At 36.6% G+C, this 20,671-nt stretch overlaps 1 protein-coding gene across 1 annotated transcript in view; it reads left to right on the top strand.

Annotated features, from left to right (window-relative positions):
• The window catches only part of LOC131054234 (uncharacterized), a 139,789-nt gene that overhangs the window by 104,956 nt on the left and 14,162 nt on the right, over positions 1–20,671 (top strand). Inside the window, exon 10 of the mRNA XM_057988692.2 lies at positions 11,192–11,239. Within this exon, the coding sequence (XP_057844675.1) occupies positions 11,192–11,239 (48 nt within the window). The remainder of the gene's footprint in view (positions 1–11,191; positions 11,240–20,671) is intronic.

Raw genomic sequence — 20,671 nt, 5'->3', positions numbered from 1 at the left:
GTTTCAAGCGACCAAGGGGAATCAAGGGACTTTATTTCACGCGTTGAAGATAATTGCAAGTTGATCAAAACAAGAACAAGCTCAAAATGTTGGAGATCGCTCCTGTCCCTCAGGAAGGGACCAGAGCGATATTGAATGCATTGGCTAATTCATGCAAAAATCACGTAAGGCCAAGACTTCACAAGGTTGTAAAAGGTTCAAGGCGTCTTTTGAAAGTGATATATCAAAGTTTGGAACGTCCAAATGTTATCAATCAAGCTAAGGAGTCTACATCGCTCCTGTCCTTTGGACAAGGACCAAAGCGATTTCATTAAAAACACTCATGCTCCTTCAAAATCAAGACAATGCAAGGATTGGCGAAGTTAAGGACGTCCTTTGGAAGACAATGAACGAAGAACAAAGGTTAAATGTTTACAAATTTGAGCCAGGACATGGAGATCGCTCCTGTCCCTCTCCAAGGGACCAGGGCAATATTTGCCAAAACACATGATATCCTTTGAAGATCACGTTGAGATAAAGTCGCACATGGTTTTAAACATCATTTGGAAGGCGATGTAAAGGGAAATGGACGTTAAATATCACCGATTTGAGCTTAAAATGGAGAAAAGACAAGGATCGCTCCTGTCCCTCTCCAAGGGACAAGGGCGATGATCCTTTAAACATCAAAACGTCTTGTGAAAAGCAAGTGGGACGAGCATGGAATGAACAAGCAAAGTTATTATTCACCATACAAGGAAAAGTTGATGTCAAAATGGAGAATTTCAAGTGAAAACATTAGGATCGCTCCTGTCCCTCTCCAAGGGACCAGGGCGATATTACATCCAAGGGCATCCCTTCACACATGCAAGTCAATCAAACTCGAAGGACCCGACAAAAATGTTGATTTGAACGTAGAAATGCAGAGGTTGAACGTCAAAAATGCAAAAATCATGACCAAAATAATGGATCGCTCCTGTCCCTCTCCAAGGGACCAGGGCGATAAGGTTAGTATCTTCTATTTTCAAAATTTTGGTGCTAAATAAACATTTTTGAATTTATTTAAATGCTAGCAAAATCGATATTTAATTAAAAATGGCATTTAAATATTGCGTTTGGCATTTATTAATTATTTTAATTATTTTGCCTTGTTAAAAAATCGAAATTTATTAATTGAAATAAAAGGCATTTAATAATTAATTAATTAATAAAAAAAAAATCGATTGGAGCGCTTGGTATGTTAAAGGTCGGCCTTGTTATTTTATAAAAAAAAATCGTTTTAATTGCCATATTTTTACCAAGTCGGCCTTGGGGGTGAATGGTGAGGTGAGCGCTATAAAGGGAGAAGTGAAATCTTCATTTTCACATCATCATTTTACCTATCTCATATGTGATCAAAGGGAGAAGTGCGAATTTGTATCCAAGGAAGTGCGAATTGTGTTTGGAGAAGTGCGAATTTCATTCCAAGAAAGGTGGTGCGAACTACCAATCCAAGGTGGCGCTAGTAACTTCCAAGGTGGTGCGAATCTATATTGAGCGAATTTGCCAAGGCTTGAAGATCACGTTAAAGGGGAATTTGAAGATCACGTTAAAGGGAAATTTGAAGATCACGTCAAGGACACAAAAGGTGGCGAAATTACTATCTTGAGGAATTCACGTTGAAGACCATCTATACCTCAATTTTGCCTGGCCGAATTTTGTTCTTTTTGCATTCTAGAGTTAGCTCTCTATTGAGGTATGGCGATTTGATTTTTATTGTTTTATTTATTCATCGTCATATTTCATATTTTGAATTTTGAATTTTGAATTCCTAGCTCAAACGTTTTATTTTAGGAAATGATAACTCTAAAGACTTATCATGAAGTTTCCTAAAATTTATCCTCTAATCTATGTTATTTACTGCAAAATTTAGTTCTCATTATGAAATGTTATGTAGGTATGGCGACCCCGAAGGTGGGAGCATCCACCAGTCGCTCAGCTCTCATGAAAGAAGATCAGAAGACCGAAGAAGTGGAGACCAAGATCGTGTCGAAGTGGAGCAACATTGGAGATACAAACTTGGGTAACTTTAGCACGAAAAAGTTTCGAGAGGTCCCTTACATTGGCAAGCCATCACCTGTCGCTCGGAGAATAATAGAGAGTGGCATCACTAAGGCGGCCGGCTTTCCTCCAGCTGTTCAGTGCCATGAGTTGATGATCGAGTGTGCTCGTCACTATGATCCACAGTCCAGGACGATCGTGTCCAAAGAGGGAAACATTTTGGCATACCTTTCAGAGGAAGCTATAAGTGAAGCTTTCCATCTTCCAGAGCACAGGGACATGATATACAAGAGCATAGAAGGAGCCAGATCAGTGTACGAAGATGATCCAGATGCTTGTCTAAGCATTATCAATAAGAACTGGCTACTTAAGAGCCGTCCCCGTCTGAGCAAGGTCCCGAACACACCGCACAGGATTGATTTCCAGGAGGAGTACAGAGATTTGATTACCATGCTCAACCGAGTTACAGGGGCCCCTCATGCCTTCTATTTTGAGAAGTGGATGTTTTACTTCATCCAGGTGATCGTTCAGGGAAAAGGTACGATACATTGGGCTAGGATGATTAGCCATTGCTTAGACGTACAGTTGAGGAGACTCAAGGCTACTAAGTCCTTCCACATGAGTTCATATGTCATCTATGCCTTGATCAGGAGCGTTGAGTACGCAGGACTACCTCACAGAGGAGTGATTGGAAGAGGACCCGGCGAGGTCAGAGCTTGTGATTCCTATGCCTACTTGCATCATCCGCCAGGGAGCAACTATAAGTTGGTTAATGATACTTTCACGATGAACATCACAAGGACTTTGCAAGGTGGAATTCACAACAGGTTATCTCAGGATGCCCAGGAATTCATAAAGAGGTACGGTGCTTGGTTCATTCAGTTTCCGAAGTTCACTTATATTAGAGTGCATGGATGTCCTTTACCACCATACATGTTGCCGAGATATCCGACAAACAGAATTGTGCTACTTGAAGTAACAAGACAGTTGGCAGCATATGTGAAGGCATTCAGACACAGACATCAGAATGGAGTTCCAGTACCTATCATTTTGGGTAATTCAGTTGAGGTATGTCCTAATGCTTTAGCCATGGATGACGCAGAGAAGGAGTTAGCCTTGTATTCTTTTTCATCTTTTGCTTTGAGAGAAAGCTTTGATCCACGTGGACATTTAGAGGAGACAGTTGGCAAAAAGTTTAGACATGAGTATCAGATTGAAGATTATATGATGAATCTCTTAGATGATCTTGAAGTGAAACGAAAAATGCATTCTAGATTGCCTTTGGATTTCATCAGGAAATGCAAGATTTATAGAGTGGCCGACCAAGCTCAGGACAGTGGCAGACATATTCAGTCTTCCTATGATAGAGAAAGCAAATCAATAAGGTTAGATTGGAATGAGCCCGAGGTCGTGGATTTAGATACTTTGATGGCACCAGTCTTGTCTTGTACTCGCAGATGGGTGACATACAACATCAGAAGTTGAGAGAACAAGGCATAGCCATGACTTTCACTTTGGAAGAGAAACCTGCTGAAGGTGGAGCTAGTGTGAGTGAAGGCAATCCTAATCCTAGAAATTCAGGTGAAGGAAACCTTCGATGTGCCAGTGAGGGCAATCTCCATTCAAGAGGTTCGAAGAGGAAAGAGAGACCTGGAAAGAGAGAATCTTCCAAGAAGAAACAAGAGGCTAACAGAGATCGATCGTCCGGTACTTCTTCTAGACCAGAGAATAGAACAATTCAAGTGGAAGAATCCATGGAGTCTATGGTACAGAACGATAGGCAGGAAGAAGGACAGGCACAGCAAGGGTCACCAGATGGATCTCTCCAAGACTATGAGTTAGATGAAGACAAAGAAGACAATGAAATGACATCTCCTCCCAAACAAGAAGAAATAGTGCACAAAGAGATTCAAGTTCAAGAAACAAGATCGATTATCCCAGATTGGTTGAAGGAAAGATTAACCAGGGTGATCGTAGTAGAGGACGAGGACAATGCAATTGATTTAGAGAGCCTTGTTGGACGTTCACATGAAGTAACAGAGAAGAGAAAGGCTACCAAGATGTCCAAGATGATTCGAGATGAGACTGGATCCAGGAAATTGCAGATAGCTACACCGGCAGCAGACAAATATGAAGGTGAGATCCTAGCCGAAGAATATGATATACAGACTTTTGAGTTAGGACCATCCACAGCAGAGCAGACTTTAGATGATGCTACTGATTCATTTGAAGCATTGAAAGACAAGCTTAGAGAAGAAATGGAGAAGAATAGAAAGCTTGAGAGAGAGGTCGGTGCATGGAGGACGTATTTCAGTCACATCAATGAACCTTTGGGACGTCAGGATCCAGCCAGATCACCAGTGCAAGCACTTCCACTTCAATCAATCAATGAAGCAGAAAGATTCAGGAACATGGTCCAACGTACAAGTAATTGGATGGATAGATCTCATACAGTGGCTATAGAATTTGCAACAAGGATGATGAAGATTATTCATCAAGCTATCCAGGTTCTTGAGATGATCCACAATTTGATGATAACAGTAGCTGCATTCGCCCATACCAAGGATGTTATCATTCCTGTCTTGAAAGTTATTAGACACACATCAAGGAAGATTTTAGCACAGGAGAGGATCTTGGAGGGAGAACCTCACAGTTTGTTTCATTGGTCAACCTTACTCCATATGAAGAATGTTTTCTTTGAAGACATCAGTACTAGATGTGGCCAAGTTGAGGAGGTGATCAATCCTATCCAGGACAGAGTATTTGAGTTACTTCGTACCATTCTTGGCAGAAGAATCGAGGTCGAGACAGATGTGGATATGCAAGAACTAGAGGATAGAATCAAGGTCATCTTTTGCAAGGACGCAAATGTTACAGATGAGCAGTATGATCAGATGTTTGCCACCATGCTCCTGATTGAAAGGACGAAGGAACTTGAACCTTCATGGGACGCAGCTCTTCTAGATGCATTCGATCAGGTCATCCATTTAGAAGAGTGTGAAGAATCTTCCCGAGATTCCAATTGTAGAAATCGAAGGAATCGTGACAAGATTCATTGCATATGCTAAGAAAGAGAATTGGAAAGGGAATAAGATTCTAGATGAAAGGTTGTTACAGATGACATGACATCTTATTTCTCATTGGTTTATGTCTCCTAGGTTTTTGTGCCAAATTTAATATTTGGCTATGTATTTAATATTGTTCAGTAAAAAGGAGGCCATTTGTAACAAACCCTAATTAGGGTTTAGGTGTCATGATCTTGTCCGTTGATCTACTTTCAATCTGGACCTTTCATTGTAATTGAGGATGCTATTTATACCCTCATTTTTCATTTCAATAGTTAATAGTGTAATAGTCAATAGTTGATGTAAGAGGGATTAGAGCTAGAAGCAATTTTATTTTGTAGCAAGATTGAGTTTGAAGAGAGAAATTCAAGCAATTGTTGTACATGATGATTTGGAAATCAATGAAATATTGAAGTTATGGTGTTTTGTTGCAAAGTTCTTGAGTTATCTTCATGGTTGTTTGATTTACTTGAATTGTGCTCAATCAAAGTAGTGTGTTAATTTGAAGGACATAGTGTGAGACTTGATCTTTGGTAGGATTCGTAATCCAAACCACTAGCTTCTTGCTGATTGTAGGAACGCCTTGCGTGGTCGACTGGAGAATACTTTGAGTCCCTTAACCTTCAATCATTATTGTATCTTGGATATGTACCTTCGTGGTAGTGTCCATGATCTTTGATGCATTGAATATCATTTTATTACCTTAGAAGATCGCACTAATTTCAATTGAGTTGTTATCTTATTGCAAAATTGAAGTTGGTTGAATCTTGCCAAGTCTTGTCCATACTAAGTCATTCATAGGGTTAGATTAGATTAGACCTCTTTCAAACCCTATTCTTTTGTTATTTTTGAAAAGCTTCTTAGTTTAGTAAAATCTTGAGCTTTCGGAATACGTAAGGCCCCTTGGAGGAAACAGCAAATCACATCATACCGCTGGAAGCTTGTCCACACGTAGAGACCCTACTAAAAGAACCTTGGAGTCTACCTAACTGATCCTTTACGCGAATCTTCAGCAGTTAGAGACTATTTTCTCAAGAGAGGATAAGATGCCTATTGGTATTTTATTCTGTGTATGATGGTGTACAAAATAAACGTCAACACAATCCTCTCCTAAAAAATAGGAAACTGTCTCTAAACATCTGAAATGGCTCATAAAGCCCCTTGCAAGGCGTAATTAACCCCAGTTGGGTCCCCTATCCACTGTGCTGACCTACAGGAACCCTTATAGGACCTGCTAAAAATACTGACCTAGGAAATGGGGACATTACAGTATGGTTGACTGAAACATGCCTATGGTGGCTGTCAAACCTTGGATATGCTCTCAAAACAGACCCAAGCACCTTTTACTTATGTTGGCCACTAATGAGACACTTAAGTTATTCATCCTTTAGGTGCCCTTTGTCCATTCATATGCCACTAACAACACAATTTGGTGCCCTTTTTATGTTTATGGGTCGCTAAAACAAACTTATTTCATCCCAACCATGCGTATATGCTGACCTTCCCACTTAAAATTGAGTTTCTTTCATTCCCAAGTGCTTCTTAGTCATGATTGCCACTTAAAGTACTAGTGTCCTCTAGGCATGTTTTACATCTTACTTTGCTACTAAAACAGTCGTATTGCTTGCCCCAGGTGCTTGTTTCTGCATTTTTGTACTTAACAGTGTGTTTTCACACTTAGGCATGCGTATCAGGCATGTTTGCCACTTAAGGTGCTGATACAGTCTTCAAGCTATCCCTATAATCCATCTCAACCACTTAAAACACTTCATAGATGTCGTTAAGGTGCTGGGTGGAGATTTTATCTATCAGATCTGGGCAGTAACCATCTGCTAAAATGCCTGGTGGAACTTTTGAGTGGCTTAGCCATCATTGGTGTCCATTTGAAGGATGTCTGCCGTGACAACTATGTACTTGGCATGCACGTTCTAACTTATTTCTACCATTTCATGACATTGGGCATAACATTATTTGCATCTTTGCCATGTCAATGGCTGGTCGGAACATAGAAGAGATTTTGCGAAGGTGGAAAACTTCAATGAGCTTGCCATGGTGGAAATCTTCATCTACTTAGCCTTTTGTCTTCTTCCTGCTGTCCACCACTCTATAGTTATATCCACTGCTGTCTACCTGCTGGAACTGCTGTTCATCCTTGGTTTGCTTTTATGAAACTGTTCTTTGCTCTTTGCTCTGGCAAACAAGTGTGGAATGACAATGATTTCAATATATATGTACTGCTCAAAACTTGTTTAGGTTGGCTCAAATCCAACCTATAAAGCTATCTCGATGCTGATAATAGAAAAACTGTTGTTTTTATTTTAAGAAAAATTTCAGGGATGTAACAGGTTGTAAGTATTGCTGTATGAATGATAGAGAAAATAGGGCTCTGTTCTTCCTTGACTTGAATCTCAAATAGAAAAGGATTATAGGTCCAATTTTCTGAAATCTGCCAAGGAGAGAGACTTATATAAACAGCTCTGATAGTTCTACAATCACCGAAAGTTGAATGGTAGAATGTTTAATGGTGCAACCTGCAAAGTTGCAAACTATCTATTATTATGCAAACTGTAAATTTCAGAATTCATTTAGATTTGAAATTATTCTTATTTTACCAGAAATGGGGGACAGGGGATGCTGAAATTTTGCTTAACTTGTATCAGTATGTTATTCATGAATGATGAATCTAATAACACTTAGCAAATACTATTCATTCAAATTGCCTGACAATAGAAGACTGGAAACTGGAAGTTTCATTCTGTGCATCACATTCAGAATTTGAAAGATAAATATAAAGAACTATGTACATACTTGTGTTGATCAGCTATAACAAGTAAAAGGTAAACTGCTAAATGGAATCAAAGCCCTCGAAATATTTGATGCTGTTTCCTTTTGCTATCATTTCATTTAGTGAGAGCTGGGTGAAAGCTCTACTAGTTTGGTATTGTTATGGTGCAAGGCCAAGCATTATTGATATTCTTCTGCAGAAAGTCCAAAGTAAGCTCATCCTTACCATCACAATCCTATTATCGGATGGGTCTGAGTAATTTTGCTGCTTCTGAGACACGAACCAAAGATTTGAGCGAACATATGACAAATCTTGTGCTTTTTGTGAGGTCAAGAGATTCGGCATTTATGTAATGCATGCATGCATATTTACTCTAGTTTTGGTCACGTGACAATTTATGGTGACTTGCAAACTGAAATTAGTTTGAAGTTTTGAACTTTGATTGTTGTTATTTAAATTTAGTAAACAAAATCTAACAGGGAAAAAAACTTAAAGTAAAGAACTGCATGAAAGTTTTATCTGGAAAATTCACTGAAAAATGACACACCTGAAAAAGTGAATTGAAAAGGCAAAGAAAATCTTAATTGTTATTACTCTCAGTCTGTGAATCCAATTAGAGCACTAAATGTGCAACAACTCATCTATAAATCTGTCTTATGATCTCAAATATTTGACCTTCACATTCCATTTGGTTGTGCAGTCATCATGATTTATTACCACTTTGATGCTTTGAATTTTGCATGACATCTGTATCTTATTTTATTTTCTAATGGAACTATTTTCTAATACCATGGAGTAAATTTACGGACGGGGGAAGGGGAGAAGGGTGAATAATTTTTGACCCCTGGAAAGTGGAAATTAAGATAACATATCTCAATCTTGGTGATTGAGTGAATTTTAGAACACTTTGATCCTATCTCTCATTTTGTCTGTGCAGTTATTCTCTGTGTCACAGGGTTTGCCAAATTTTGGCCACGAGGTTTGAAATTAGGCAAATTTCAAAGCATTGTAAAAAATTTGCTTATCGTTCGTTTGGATAAAGGGCGTAATGTTTTCTATAAAGTAAACTTTAAAAGAACATTTTTTAGGGTTATTTTCACATTTTTAATGGTTCAGGATTTGCCAAGGGTTTCAACTTTTTGTTATCATGCTTTTCAGATGAACTTGAACGCCCCCATAAATCAAATAAAAAAACCATGGCCCTTCTCGACCCCTTTCCAAATCGCAATTAAAATTAAATAAAATCTTTAATAAACGTCCTGCAAATGTAAATCCCGTGCCTCTCGTGACAACTAGCGGCATCATCGAATGCATTCTCAAAGCGTTCCCATCATTCGTGACGGCAAACTCAGGCTTGTTATTTCTTTCCTTCCTGCAAATGAAAAATTCATTATAATGAAACTTCGGTATTTTAATATTTAATAAGAATCATTCTTAAATTTCAATATTTTAATTTATTAATTTTATATCATTTTTGTTATATATATATATATATAATGAATTTAATTTTTATAGTTATTTTGTTTATTAATATATATTATATATACTTATATATGTTATGTATTTGGTATTTTAAATTAATTATAGTTTTAGATTATAAATATGTATATATTTATAATTTAATATGTTTTTGTATAGGTGAACCTAAATATATTTAGCAATATTAAATTATTTTAATAATCTTGTGGATATATTATTTATATTTAAAAAAAAATTAAATTTATGTAAGGTGAAATTGATGACATTTTTTTTGTCGAATTTTTTCTCTTTGTCGAACTTCATCCAAATTTTATTGTTGCCAAACACGAACACAAACTCGAACCTTGTGACTTAGGTTATACTCCTTACCTCAGCACTGGTTTTCAGTGTCATATGCTGAGGCCATCGCTAATAAAGGTTACTGTACCCTCTTTTCTTCAAAAGCGATTAATGAGGAAGAAATTTGGAGCTTCTCAACTTTTGCAGCATCAGTAGATTTGACCCTTTCAATCAATGTCACTGAATGGGAATTATCATTTCTCTTGATAACATGCTTTGAGATGGTGCTGCAACATGATAAAAGCATGTTCAAATCTAGCTTTTACATACTGAAGAAGTTACAGTAGCATGTTTCCTATCTATTGCCATGGATACTGAATGCTCAATAATAGGATTCTGGACTATTTGTTTTTGGGCTTTTTACGCCGTAAGCATTAATATTAATCCTTCTGGTATGCTGTTCTGTTATAATTTGCACTGTAGTTTGCCTCTCCAATTCCTGACTGGTTCCTATGGTATTGGAATGGGGCTAGTTGCATTTTTGATTAGGTAATTTCATCCTGTTAGAAAAGGCTTATTTGAGTCATGTGAGGAAATATATCTTCTTCAATTGACATAATGCCAATTATAAATACAACCACTGGATTTAATTTAGAAATACAAGCTCTGCGAAACAATATTGGAATTTTATTCTTCTTAAATTTAAGATGTATATTTTAATATTGTAAATTATATGATTAGTACTTGTCTACTCACTCGAGCATGTGACTGGAATAGTTCTGGATGACCAGAAACTAGATGTGCTCCTACTTGAGAGGAAAATAAACTAGAAATGGGACATGGACAGAAAAGAAACATTTTGACTTGACATTACCCAAGTTCAGGGTGATCAAAATAGCCTGATATTTTATTGACTTTTCTCAAGAATGTATCTTGTTCCTTTAGAAACACGTTTCTTAGCCTATGAATTGGCTTTAGGTTTTTCTTGCCCAACAGTGATTCTAAAATTTCAGTAATTATAAAACTTGGAAAACATGCTTATACATTGTGAAAGCACTAAGACCATAAAAATAACATCAATTCATTTGTTTTTCTTTCTTCATTTGTAAAAATGTGTGTCTTGGAGTTTTTGAAGCTGCATCAATATCAAGAAAGGTAACTACTTGAACAATATGTTATTTATTTATGGTTAGTTGTTTACTATAATTGAAACTCTTGAAAAGGCAAGGGAAAACTATACCCTTTTTAAAACCATTTCTACTTTAGGCTGATGCCTATTTGTAGACTTCATGAGGAACAAAAGTAATTCAATACACTCAGCTAGAAAATAAACTGGCCCGTATATCATGTTCAAATTATTACTTTTCAATAGTTTTATTGCTAGTAGCACTTTGAAGCTCCTAATTCCAAGTTTAACAGTTTTTTTATTTAATTGCTTATAAACTGGTATAAACCCCACTACATAAAACACATTTGGTTAATTTCTTTTCTTTAGTTGATTATTACTTTGATACTGCAATATTTTAGTAATTTTTTAACTAAGTTGCCTCTCTTTCTTGTACGATAGATTGAACCTGCATCTCAGACAAGAACGGGATCTGGCCCATGGCGGAAGGTTTGTGTGCTAAAAGGAAAAGGCTTCATAATTGTTCCTTTTTATATGGGTTGTTTGTGTTTCTATTGAACTTTTGTTTCGTTACTTCATATAATTTTATTCATTTTATTGGCATTAACTTCACAGCTAATGGAATAAAATTAAATTTTTTTGAGCTGGCCTAATGAAAGCTGAAATTGGGTACACTGTAAAGATCTACATTGAAAATTTCCAGTTTGTCATGATAGTCATTCTGGAGTGATAGTAACAAAAGGTTAATAATTTTTTTCATTGGATGATTGTAAGTACCCCAATGTTCTGCTTCCTATTGTAGCTTCCTCTTGACTGCCCTTAAGATATTTTCAATGTACCTACTTTTGGGCAGCTGCATCCCCATACTAAAATACAATTTGTAAAGAGAATCTTAAACAATTTATTCCATAATAGTAAAAATATCTGTTGGGAATAACTGAGCAAATGAAAAGAGAGGTAAAATTGGAAACCGAGAAGACACATGAGAGAGAGAGAGAGAGAGAGAGAGAGAGAGAGAGAGAGAGAGAGAGAGAGAGAGAGATTTTGGAATATAGATTTTTTCATCGGTTTTGAGATTGCCATAGTACATTACTACATAGTTTGACTTCTTGAACCTGAAAATCAATACCTGCAAAGTACAAAATAACAAAAAGTGGAGAAAACCAATGAGACTAGCTGCTAGGAAGTACAATTCACTAGGGGGCTGTAGGTTGTGATGATCAACATCTATGCCTCTCTTCAATCGATTCATCTGATGTTCATCAAATACCCCAACCTCCCTCAAGATATCAAGTTCCTTATCAAAAAGTGGCTCCTCCATTTTGAATTTGAATTGATCTTGTCAAAGGTCAATCGATTGATTGTTTTCAATGCTCCTTGATATAATAAAATTGAAAATTGCAAGAAAACAATATATAATTTATAATAAAAATTCAAGTTTTCCTTGTCTTGAAGTATTCTGAGCGAAAGCGAATGGTTGTTGTGGTGGACAAAAACTAAATCATTCATCTGTTGCAAGTCAAACAATTGTGTTTCATCTAGTGTATTTGTTCAAACACACTTTACTAGTGCTCATAAGTAGTTGAAGTACATTGTTAGCTCAAAATACACTGTGGTATTCATCACACATCTTTGGCATATTTGCCAAAATTTCCACCATTTGGTTGCAAAAACCAAAATTTATCAATATTCTATTATTATAATGTATTTGAAACTTCCAAGGCAAATTTTAAACTTTGAGAGAGATAACAAGGGAGACGTTGATTGCAAATACTTGCTTTCTATGACACAAATAGTGGGAGAAATCCCTTTCTTTGCTGGTATGAGGGCAACTCTTCAATTGCTGCCTACCAATTTTGTGATTTAGGAAAAAATCTCTTGATGCATTTGAAGGTCCTTTGTCACCTCTTCAACAAGAATAAAGGAGTAATTGTAAACAATGTTAAATTCAAGAAGTATCCTATGGCATGGAGGATGTGATGCATATGTTGATCCCATTTCTCATCAATGATTATTCCTCTTGGTCCATCTTCGTCAGCCCTCTTGGCCCTATCCATTGCCTCAAGTAGCAGCACATTGGGGATTTCTCCCCATTGACTAGCCATAAAACATCAACTAAAATATCTGAAAATAACACAATCTCTTATGCCTTTGCATGAAACTTGTCTGCAAAAACACACTTTGCCATACATATTACTTGCTAAGACAAACTGTACTGACCCATTTGAAATGGATAGTTGTTTCAAATTTATCCTCTAGGCACATAGAGTCTACAATGCAAGGATGTGGATAGCAAATCTTGTCGCCTCTTTCCTAGAGTGTTCCTTGCCATTCATCATATTGTGCATTAGATATAATACCCTTGTGTGATTGTTGATGATTTTGATGATTCTTAGAGGATGGAAACCCTTGACTTGACATTAACAACTTCTTGCAAAGCTTGAGGGACAACTCCATTGCGTTGGATTCAACCTACAAAGTGCAAGAGTGACTGATAGGGTCTTGTAAGGATTTGTACTATCTGTTTGTTTTATTTGCTGCTGTTGCATTCTTGTACTTGCTATAGTCATGAGTCCATGACCATGCTTTCCATTGCCATTGTCATATACTATAATATCATTGTAAAGTCCATTAATAATCTAAAAGATTTGCAAATGTTTTCTCTTTACCTTGTGAAATCTGGGTTAATAATATTTCTATAAACCCTTAAAGAATTAGGAATTTTGTCATTTTGGTTACAATATTAAAAGCTTCAGGTAAATCTTGAAGGATAAATATTAGGGTTAAATGGAGATTTTTGGGTCTTTTGAATCTGGTTAAAAGTAATTGTAGCCTTAAGTATTATTAACCTCAAACAGCCCTAAGTGTATTTGTAATGTCCCCTAATTGGACCCTCTAATATTTTGTCCTAGAATCACAATTTTAATATATAGTGATTACAATAGAGGGACACCACAGTCAACTAAGCTTGTCTTTGGAACCCGATTATGATTCTCGGACAATACAATAACAGAGGCCTTTGTCTTTTCTTATTTCCTTATTCCATTATTTCTCCTCTTAAATCTATCGTAAACTAAATCACTGACTTCTCACAAGTCTGTCATAAACTTTTCATATAAATCTTAAACAAGTTCTTTACTTAGTCTACAGTTTATTCTTGTATTATTGATTTGTGGTGCATTAGTATTACGTATCCTCCACCCTTTTTAATTCCAATTCCTTTCTACAAAATATATATCTTCATATTAAAGAGAGACACCCTTTCTAATGAGTCACCTACCTCTTCTCTTAGACGAATTAAACTTCACCACTTAATCGTACCATTCCATTACTAATTCATTGCTGACATGGCCTTTTCATAATATCATGCCACTTCATGAAGGTAATCATTCTTTCCTTAATCGCTGATGTGTTTATTATTAATAATACAATGGTAATTTCTGTTTGTGGCCACTTCTCATAAATCACACCTATTGGGAATTATTCTTACCTTTTATTAATTACTCTATGAAGCCTTTAGTCAACAACGTTGTCTTTAATATCTTAACTATAATTGATTCTGAACTTTAAAACAATTACTGATGTATGTATATTATATCATAGCATTATATTATTTATTAAATTATATTTTAAATGCTAATACTATCAACAAGATAAAAGCAACCTATAAAACTGGTATTAGACAAGAATCATCGATTAATATGTAATATTAATATTAATGAATTTTTAATATGAATAAGAATATTAATGAATAGCTAATTCTTTTTCATATAAAGATGTTATATAATACAATAATTGGTTTAAGATTTTCATTCAAATCTATAATCTGAATGAACAATTATCTCATAATTAAAATAGTTAATGTATTCAGATATAATTTATTTGATTATTTATATTTAAATATTTTAATTTTATTATTCTTATTAATTATTAAATTTTATTTTAGAGGGGGACATTATGTAATTTTAAACCCTAGGTATATTAATCAGATTTATATAATTGATTGTGCCCTAGGTTGTAATCAGATTTGCAGTATTTTAGTAAATCAACTTAGATTAATTATGCCCTAGATTGTAATCAGATTTGCAGTATATAATAAGCCAACATAAATCAGAAATAAAACAGTAGACAAACAAGCATACCCTGGGAAAACCTCCAAGGAGGAAAAAACCCAGCATGAAAGACCCACAGGTCAGATGATATATTCTCCTCTAAACATAAGTACAATACTTAGCTTGAATCTGATCTTCACATATCAGATCTGTCCCTTGTATGCTTCAAAGCCTTGCATAAAAACCACTATGTCCTCTTGGACAATTTCGCACCAATCTGAAATAGTTCGCACTCTTCCTTGAATTCGCACAGCAGAGCTAAATCACCTTTTTATGTGAACTTGATGATTGTTTATTGACTTACAAATTGTCATTTATTTATATGCATCTTTTGCACTTTGAAATGTAAGTCGGCCTCCTTGGTTTTGGCGCCAATAATTAAATGGCATGTATTTTGGCATAGTGTGGCAATGTGAATGAGAAAGGGTCACGTTACCCTAGGATAGGACCTGGTCCTAAAGGGGGGTTCGGATGTTGCCTTAAGGCAATCCGAACCCCTATAAGCCTAGTTACAATTAACACTCCCTCTTAACTAGGGAGGAGGAGAATACATAATCTGAACCTTTAAGTTCCATCTAGCACACAAGCATAGAATGGATCTAGCACACAAGCATAGAATTACATCTTCCACCTAGCACACAAGCATAGGATGGTTCTAGCACACAAGCATAGAATGTGTAATACACTAGTGGGTCTTTACATTATTACAATTATCCATCTAGCACACAAGCATAGATTGGATGTAGATCATTCTTGCACACAAGCAAAGAATGATTCAAAGTGCTACCAATAGTCACTGAGATTGAAGCTCCCTCTCAATCAGGGTTCCGTTTTCCATGACACCAAGTCTATCTTTGAAGTACTCGAACTTCACTCTGGATAAAGGTTTGGTGAGGATGTCAACAGTCTGTTCATCTGTGCTAATGTACTTTAGATGAATGGCGCCTCTTTGCACCATATCCCGAATGTAATGATAGTGAGTTTCCACATGTTTGGACCGATCATGAAATACAGGATTTACTGACATCTTTATACAACTTTGATTATCACAATGAATGGTGGTAGGATCATTGACTTGACCAAATAATCCAACAAGGAGCTTACGAAGCCACACTGCTTCTCTGGATGCAACAGATGCGGCAATGTACTCAGCTTCTGCAGTGCTTAATGCTACCGAAGATTGCTTTCTGCATGCCCAAGAGATCACTGCGGAGCCCAAGTTGAAGCAGATGCCTGAAGTGCTTTTCCTGTCCTTGACACTTCTTGCCCAATCTGAATCTGAGTAGCCTTTCAAGAGGATTGGGGTATTAAGTGAATACTTCTGCCCATAACCAATCGTGCCACGTAGGTATCTTAGAATGTGCTTGGCAGCAACCAGGTGAACATGTTTAGGTGAGCTCATGAACTGACTGAGAGCATTCACAGCATAACAGATATCTGGCCTAGTATTGACTAGGTACATCAGGGAGCCAATCAACTGCCTATACTCAGAAGGATCTGCAAAATCCGAGTTAGCTGCAAAAACACTTTAACTTCTTTAAGTTAGATTCCACAGTAGTACGCATAGGTTTACAGTCTATCATTCTAAATCTTTTCAAAATATCAATAGTGTATTTTCCCTGACTTAGAAAGATTTCATTAGCTCTTTGCCATACTTCTAACCCTAGGAAGTAGTACATTAGACCTCAATCCTTCATTTCAAATTCTGAGGCTAATTCCTTTTTACATCTTATGATTAATTTATTTTCACCCGTGAGAAATAAATCATCTACATACAAAACTAAAATAAGCATCTCATCATTATAAATTTTCAAGTAAATGTTAGCATCAGCATCATTCTTGGAAAACCCTAAACTTAGTAAGTACTTATCAATTCTTTCATACCAAGCGCGAGGAGCCTGTTTGAGCCCATATAAAGCTTTCTTCAACTTGCAAACATGAGAATCTCTTTTATGGATTACATAACCTTCTGGTTGCTCAATATAGACTTCCTCCTCAATGACACCATTAAGGAAGGCTGTCTTAACGTCCATTTGATGCAGCTCCCAACCTTTGGCTGCAGCAAGAGCTATTATAGACCTAATAGAGGTATATCTAGCAACAGGGGCAAAGGTTTCTTCATAATCTATTTCTTCCTTTTGAGAAAAACCACGAGCTACAAACCTAGCTTTATATTTTTCAATACTACCATCAGCATTATGTTTAATTTTAAACAACCATTTAGAGGAAACGACAGACTTACCTTTGGGTCTGGGTACAATGTCCCAGACATCATTCTTGATGATAGACCCATACTCTTCATCCATGGCTAATTTCCAAGCATGATGGGACATAGCTTCTCCGATATTGTGGGGTTCAGACTCAATTATATTGCACATCACAGAAATGTAGTTGGCGTGATTTTGGACACTCTTGCTATTTCTGAAGGTTCCTCTGGGAGCAGCAAACCCTTCAGCATCTTGAATTGTATTTCTAACCCAAAGTGGTCTCTTCTTGCAGACCACAATATCCTGAGGTATATCGGTAGATTGCATGGGTTCTAATGAGTCATTCTGAACTTCCTGATCTGGAAGATCAGTAGTCTCCTCCTGTAACTCAGGGTTAGCATCAACAATTGAATCTTGTTTTTCCATCACCATATCATCATTGTTGATTAATGAACCTTTAGATCTTTTGAAAGCAATATCTTCTTCAAAAGTTACATCTCTACTAACCTCAACATACCTTTGACCTGAAATGTAGATCCTGAAAGCTTTGGAAGATTCGCTGTATCCTACTAGGATGCCTTTCTTTCCAGATGGATCCAACTTGGTTCGTTTTTTTTTAGGCACATGAACATACACAGGGCTTCCGAATATTCTTAGGTGATTGATGTCTGGTTTGATTCCTGAAAAGACTTCTTCAGGTGTCACATCCTTTAGGACTCGATGAGGACATCTATTCTGAATATAAACTGCGGTTTTGGATGCTTCTGCCCATAGAAAAGGTTGCAAGTCCTGATCATGTATCATGGCTCTTGCAGCTTCAACAATGGTCCTATTCTTTCTTTCAGCAACTCCATTTTGCTGAGGGTTGTAGGGAACACAAAACTCCCTCTTAATTCCTGCTTTAACACAAAAGTCATAGAAGCTACCTGAGGTGTATTCACCTCCATTGTCAGACCTCAAACATTTAATTCGATTTCCTGTAGTATTTTCAACTAAGGCTTTGAATTCTTTAAATCTGTTTAGGACTTCTTCAGACTCTTTAGTTTTAAGAAAATAGATCCATGTTTTCCTAGAGAAATCATCTATGAAGATAACATAATATAGGAAACCGCTAGGAGATGCTACTGACATAGGACCACATAAATCTGAATGAATAAGCTCTAACCTTTCTTTAGCCCTACTATCACTTTTATGAAAGGGATTCTTTACATTCTTACCCATTGCACAACCTTTACAAGCATCATCATGAGATAAACTGAGATTAGGCATACCTTTGACCATTTTACCGAGAGTGGGAAGAGCTTGAAAGTGAAGATGACCCAATCTTCTATGCCATAGCTCGCATGATTCAGGGGTCTCATGAATGAGAGCTTGAATTGGATTAGCCGCAAGCTTATATAAACTATCACATCTATTTCCAATAATACGAGTAGATTTGAAGTTAGATTTCTTAGACTAAGCGAGTACTTTCCCTTTAGAAAATGCTATTTGTAAACCCTTATCTTCTAAAGCTGAAATGGAAATAAGATTTCTTTTAATACCAGGTACAAATAGAATATCACAGAGTTGTAAGGAAATACCAGAATCTAGTTTTAAAGAGGTAGTGCCAGAACCTTTTACCGAGTATCGAGCATCATCACCGATTATTACATGAAGATTGGTGTCTTTTTCAATCAGATCTGAGAGATGCTCATGAAATCTTGAGATGTGTTTGGAGGCACCACTGTCAAGTATCCACGTATTGCTGTCCGTAGGAACATTGCTGGAAAGAGCAGAGATGAGAAGGTAGTCTTCACTTTGTTCGGCAACTTCATTTAAGTTAGCTTCCCTTTCCTTTGGGTCATTCTGACAATCTCTGGCATAGTGACCATACTTATCACATCTGAAGCAACGAATGTGAGAGGAATCTCTTGACTTTTTCCTTGGATCATAGGAGGAGGATCTAAAATCTTTGCTTCTCTTTTCTTTCTTCCAATGACCACCTTTCCTACATTTAGATAAGAGAACATGATTATCTTTGAGAGAGTTCTTGAGTTTTCCTCTTACCTCAATTCGAAATTCCTCTTCGATGCAATCAGATTGAAGACGCTCAAAGTTGGGACGATCGGCTCTTCCACCAATGCTACGAATGAATGGTTCCCATTCATCTGGTAGACCATTTAATGCAATCATAACAAGGTCTTTATCTGAGATTTGGCAATCAAGAGTGCTTAGCTTGTCCTTTAGTTCATTGATCTTCATGAAGTAGGCAATGATTGAGTCTTCTTCTTTCATTTTCATGTGTAGAAGTTGCTGTCTTAGGGCAAGAGCCCTGCTGAGATTGTTGACTTCATAGATCCCTTCCAAGTGTTTGATCATTTCTCTGGCATATGTAAACTTTGATATGATAGTGACAAGATGATTCTTGATGGACTCAATTATGATCCTTCTAGCCTTGAGGGAATCTTTCTTGAACAGTTTCAGCTCTTCAGCATCTTCTGGAGGAGACAGCCTTTCTTCTTCTACAAATTTCAGTAGGTCATTTTCTTCAAAGATCAACAGAATACGAACTTTCCAAGCAGCAAAATCAATGGCTCCCTTAAGCTTATCTTCAGCCTTCAAACCTGACATATTTAATCTGAACACAAACAACAGCTATATGCAACAATCGATCTACTAAAATCAGAAGTTAATGACACCTATAGCTCTGATACCATGTAATTTTAAACCCTAGGTATATTAATCAGATTTATATAATTGATTGTGCCCTAGGTTGTAATCAGATTTGCAGTATTTTAGTAAATCAACTTAGATTAGTTATGCCCTAGATTGTAATCAGATTTGCAGTATTTAATAAGCCAACATAAATCAGAAATAAAACAGTAGACAAACAAGCATACCCTGGGAAAACCTCCAAGGAGGAAAAAACCCAGCATGAAAGACCCACAGGTCAGATTATATATTCTCCTCTAAACATAAGTACAATACTTAGCTTGAATCTGATCTTCACATATCAGATCTGTCCCTTGTATGCTTCAAAGCCTTGCATAAAAACCACTATGTCCTCTTGGACAATTTCGCACCAATCTGAAATAGTTCGCACTCTTCCTTGAATTCGCACAGCAGAGCTAAATCGCCTTTTTATGTGAACTTGATGATTGTTTATTGACTTACAAATTGTCATTTATTTATATGCATCTTTTGCACTTTGAAATGTAAGTCGGCCTCCTTGGTTTTGGCGCCAATAATTAAATGGCATGTATTTTGGCATAGTGTGGCAATGTGAATGAGAAAGGGTCACGTTACCCTAGGATAGGACCTGGTCCTAAAGGGGGGTTCGGATGTTGCCTTAAGGCAATCCGAACCCCTATAAGCCTAGTTACAATTAACACATTACAGTATTACGTTGGACATAGTGAGAAGTCTGAAGCTGTTAGGATGCTGGCATGAATGTTGCTTTCTCAAAACTAACAGTATGATGACTGAAATTTCTTTTAATTTCAGTGTTTGATCATTGTTAGATCACCACAAGGTTGCCTCTAACTTCAGACCAAACAACATAACTTGAAAACATGCCACACTGGAGGAAACATATGCAACCATAGTCTTAGACAATTTTAAAA

This window comes from Cryptomeria japonica, chromosome 10, assembly GCF_030272615.1.
Source record: "Cryptomeria japonica chromosome 10, Sugi_1.0, whole genome shotgun sequence".
NCBI lineage: Eukaryota > Viridiplantae > Streptophyta > Pinopsida > Cupressales > Cupressaceae > Cryptomeria > Cryptomeria japonica.
This window is presented reverse-complemented; position numbering and strand designations above follow the sequence as displayed.